The 4,626-nt window shown below is 35.3% G+C and overlaps 1 protein-coding gene across 1 annotated transcript; it reads right to left on the bottom strand.

Annotated features, from left to right (window-relative positions):
• Positions 1–1,462: 1,462 nt before the first annotated feature.
• LOC123317835 lies at positions 1,463–2,360 on the bottom strand. Its single transcript, XM_044904447.1, has 3 exons — positions 2,263–2,360; positions 1,787–2,195; positions 1,463–1,654 (listed from the first exon to the last, which is right to left on the bottom strand). The coding sequence occupies exons 1-3, from the start codon at positions 2,358–2,360 to the stop codon at positions 1,463–1,465; spliced, it is 699 nt and encodes a 232-aa protein (XP_044760382.1).
• Between the last annotated feature and the right edge of the window lie 2,266 nt (positions 2,361–4,626).

The following is a 4,626-nucleotide window of genomic DNA, read 5'->3' as shown; positions in this document are numbered from 1 at the left end:
CACAGAATTGTGGCAAGGAGTAGTCGATTTTCTTTTCACTACTGAACCAAAGTTCGAGGATGTTAGATAGTCCTGCCTGTATTGCCTCCAAAGTGCATTGTCATGCTGCCCACGAGTTTTTTCCTCCAAATCCTTCAACTTCGACGAGTCAGATATTCTATTTCTGAGAATATTTAAAAATTCTGACTTCTTGGAGGACATTTCTTCCTCAGTGATGTCAGGTTGGGCAGCATCTGGACCATAATTGGAATCATGGTCATTGGAGAGAGTTTTCCTTTTTCTTGAAGTGCTCAATAATTTCTCCCTTCTCCTTTCGTGAATTTTCCTCCTCCTAAGGAAAGTTTTTTCTGTGTTGACCCCTAAAGAACCTCTCCAAGTGTATAGGTGCCAGGCAGGACCAGCAGCATGTGAAAGGGCTGCTCCGTAAGCCCGAACTGTGTAGGAAACGGACCCACTAAAATTCACCCTCTTACCTCCAGTACATTTTGCAACAAGAGCCATATACCTGAGAAAATATGGTTTCAATTATAGATAAATTGATAGCACGATTAAAAATAAACTCAGAATTGGGTTACTCTTACCTTCCCGCTTGATTCGTAGTTTCATTATCAATCAATCTATCGGCTTTATTTACCATGGGCTCTACATTTGTCAAAATTTCCATGAAAAAATCAGGAGTCATATTTTTGGTATAATCTTCTTCCCCGGAATTTTTCCTTTTACAGTAGGAATCTCTGTAAGGGAAATATGGTCGAAGTTTAGTCAACACTTATGAAACAAAACACACGGCTCACCTGCAGTTGCTGTGATTTCCAAAAACATGGTAGTGTCCTGTGCAGTATTCTTCACGATTGTTCTAACACACTTGACTAATCTTTCAATATCACTAATAGGCCCATATTTTTTAGTTAAAATTTTTCTGTTAGAAATATTGAAAGAGGTGTTTTTAGACAATCTGTGGAGTTTATCACTCACACAACGAGTCATGTGATTGGCACATTCAATTTTGACAACATCCCTGCCATACGAAACCTTTTCTACTAACTCTCGCATATACCTACACTCGAATCACCATCACCTGAAACATCAATGTCAACTGGAGAAATGAAATATGTGAAAGAAATTGAAAATATAACCTAATGGAAGGTTTTGTATTTACCAATTAAATATTTGTACATAACTCCATGGTGTTCTATACTCTTAGAAAACCCCTTTACAATAATGTCTTGTTCCATACCAGTAGACGGACCACTAAAATTCATTGCGCAAATATGCGATTTCGGAGCTATATTGCGGTTTCTGTAGAAGGAGCATGCAGAGCAGGCTTTATTCCTAACCCCTAAGAATAGTGGTTTTTTTGTCTCAGCGCCAATAATAACTCCCTGAAAAATTTTGATGTATGAAGCATTCCAAATGATGATCAGATCATACAAAATAATTTGAAGAATATGATCTGTATATATTATAATAGTAAACTTGCACTCACAACTTCAGAAGCCGCATTGAATCCATAGCTTCGTTTGCACCATCCACCATCTACTATTACTGTTATGAACGGTGTTCCATCAGCATTTATGTTGCCTTTTTCAATGGCAATTTTTTTTTCTTCTTCGCTAGCTTGCAACATATTTTCGAGCATTTTTCTTTCCCAAATCTGAATCATTATAAATGTATCAGTTTGAAAATTGAAAACTATACTTCTAAGAACAAATTTGACTAATGGCGATAATATAAAATGGCCCTTTTCGATTCTGAATAGAAGGAAACAGGGGGGTGAGAAACTTACCTTTTTTATTTGACAAGTTTTACGAATAAACGTTTTTTGTGTCATGAAAGGAATATCCATCACCGCAAACAATTCCTTGCATTGGTTTTTGCCAATACCTATAGATAAATTGCCCCACACGACGGCACTAGACAAATCGTTATCTTTGTTTGACGGATCGGTGCACAATATCATCGATTCATCACAATTGTCGCAAAAGAAATGAAGTCGCGAGATCAAACCAAATCTGGTTTCTTTCACGAAAGCCATCCTTCCCATAGTGCATCTCTCGCTATGCCTAATAATTTTCTCATACTCAAAAAGAATATGTCCTATATTCACAATGCGACGACCATGCAACAAATCTTTTATTGATTGATAAGTGGAGTCAATCTCCCTTTCTAATTCCGGCAAACTATCAACTTCTTCTCTAGAAAAAAAAAATTATCAACTTTTTCCCTCACACCATCACTTTCTACGTCGAATTCATTACTTACACATTTCTATCTAATATTGTGTTCTGAGCTATTATACGATCGCCTTTTTTCAAATTAGTCAAAGCCGCTTGTCTAAAATTAATGGAAGATAAATTCATCATTCATTTCCCTCAAATTTTAAAATTATGATTCATGATAAAGTACAAACCTTGCAATATTTAATTTTTTCATTAAATTTGAGTTCGCCGTTTTTTTTATGAATTTTTGATGGATAACGATTTCGCCATATTCGCAAAAATTCTCGATATTGTAAATAACAAATAATACTACTACACTCACTACGTTTGAACACAACTCAACTGCATAAACATATGGAGAAAACTAAGGTTGCTTCTGCAAAATTTTTTGATATATATATAGACCCTGTGACCATACAGTGGGGTGGGATGTTGAAATTTCGGGAAAGTTTTACAACTTAGCAGAAATATATTTCTGAGTCATCTGTAAACTCTCAGAGGAAGGCATTCAACGAATTTTTCCTTTCACGAACAGTAAAGTGAACCGATTCTGAGAATTATAACAAGATCAAGAATAGGTTCGAAATTTATGAACTCATCAGTGTTTATACCCTATATACCTTCCCTGAGCTAGGATTACAAAATTATATTATATGTACCTACCTTTCTTCACAAAGAATATACCCAACTGGACGGAATTTGAATCTCATTTATAATTATCTTCTGGGCCGCCGCCAGACATTTTGCCGCTCCGACATAATGAAATTTCGCCGCCCCTGCAAAATGTTATTTTGCCACCTTGCTGTGACTATATTGAGTTTAAGCACATAATTCTTTATGAAATAATGTACAACCTGTACAAAATGTAGATATTTAGAGATAAGTCTTTTTATAAATTGAGTAAATGTTGACTCTAAAAAAACAATAAGAAAAAGGGAATACAAAAGAGTGGGTTTTATATCTACTAATTACGCCAGCGCCGGTATCATACAGTAAAATACATGTAGTGAAACCTTTGAAAATTTTAAATTATAAACTCCACAGATAAAGAGATATATGAAAATCTACAACAGTCTCAATTCGTATAAGTACGATATATTATTCTAAAGGGTTTATACTGTTTTTAGGTACTCTTGCTTCTCAAGTACTTTGAATCCCTTCCATAAATGAACATTTCGAATTCAGATTAGTAAACAGAATATAAAAATTATGTCCGAATTATCTTTGAAGTCCCAAAAACTATACAGTCCGTGACGTTTATCAAGAGGCCGACTGGCTAGAGAGCAATAACTCAAAAAAATTGGACAGTGAGTGGCCACTGCGGTGGAAATATTTACAGGCTGCCTTTGATAGTTATTTATGAGGGTATTCCCCTTGTTTCTGTTCGAAATGCATTTTTATTCGGTACTTTGTGAACATATGTAAATTGTTTGGCGACCAAGCGCAATAACCGCCTTTTCGATTTCACTATAATAATTAATATTGTTCCTCTTTTCGATTTTGAAGAAAAAAAAATTTGTATTGAAAATTGGTATCGTTTTCAACTGTTTTGCCGCCCCCAGAATGTGCCGCCCCGGCAGGGTGTCCAGTTTGCCGGTCCTGACGGCGGCCCTGATTATCTTTCACGATGAACAAAATTAGCCGAAACTTACGATGACTCGTGAAAATAACGAATTTTCGCATTTTATAAATTTTATATACATAGGTATAGTCCGACACCCAAAACGTTATTTTCACGTAAATTTTAGGTGGATGTTATAAATCAAGTTTATAAATAATTGTTTGTATGGAATTTTCTGCAAGAGTCGAGTACCACCCGTCCTTTTGTTATTATAAAATTAACCCTCATAAAAGTCATAAAAGCTTGTCGACTGTTTGGCCATAAATCTCAATGCAAGAGCAAAGTGAATTGTGATTGGCTACTCAGAAATAGAAGGGTGGAGTTTGACGCGAGGCGGGTGAATTAATTTTATTTCCTTCAAAAATCAAGGAAAATTGAAAAAAAAATTAATTTTTTTTTTGCTATCATGAAGAAGGTCTCTTTAAGAAAATACTCTCGTTGATCATTTCGAACCATCACTTCTGCATTCGAATTTATACTCATATAAAAATACCACCATTTTCAAACTGAGATTAACAGAAAAATATTCATTTTTTTTTTCAAAAACGAAACGAGAGTCTCTTTGTTCCTTCCTTCTGATTGTACATGTTGAAAATGAGATGAATTCATCGATCCGTTTTTGAATTAGGATGGAAATAAATAGCGTTGTGAAGCATAGGGCGAATGAAAGTATTGTACAAAATATTTTTTTTTTTTTTTTAGAGAGGAGGAAATCCTTATGAAATGTGGGACTCACTCTGCTCCCGAAGAGCAATACCCACTAAAACCATCCTCTGTTCCCGCCCC

The sequence above is a fragment of the Coccinella septempunctata genome, chromosome 7 (assembly GCF_907165205.1).
Source record: "Coccinella septempunctata chromosome 7, icCocSept1.1, whole genome shotgun sequence".
In the NCBI taxonomy this organism is placed as follows: Eukaryota; Metazoa; Arthropoda; class Insecta; order Coleoptera; family Coccinellidae; genus Coccinella; species Coccinella septempunctata.
This window is presented reverse-complemented; position numbering and strand designations above follow the sequence as displayed.

Bases quoted from the DNA above. Each gene is read 5' to 3' on its own strand.
- LOC123317835 (XM_044904447.1), bottom strand. From the start codon at position 2,360: ATGAATTTATCTTCCATTAATTTTAGACAAGCGGCTTTGACTAATTTG. The intron at 2,196-2,262 runs GTAAGTAATGAA...TTTTTTTTCTAG, and splicing joins ACAATATTAGATAGAAATGT to AGAAGAAGTTGATAGTTTGC. The intron at 1,655-1,786 runs GTAAGTTTCTCA...ATAATGATTCAG, and splicing joins AAACTTGTCAAATAAAAAAG to ATTTGGGAAAGAAAAATGCT.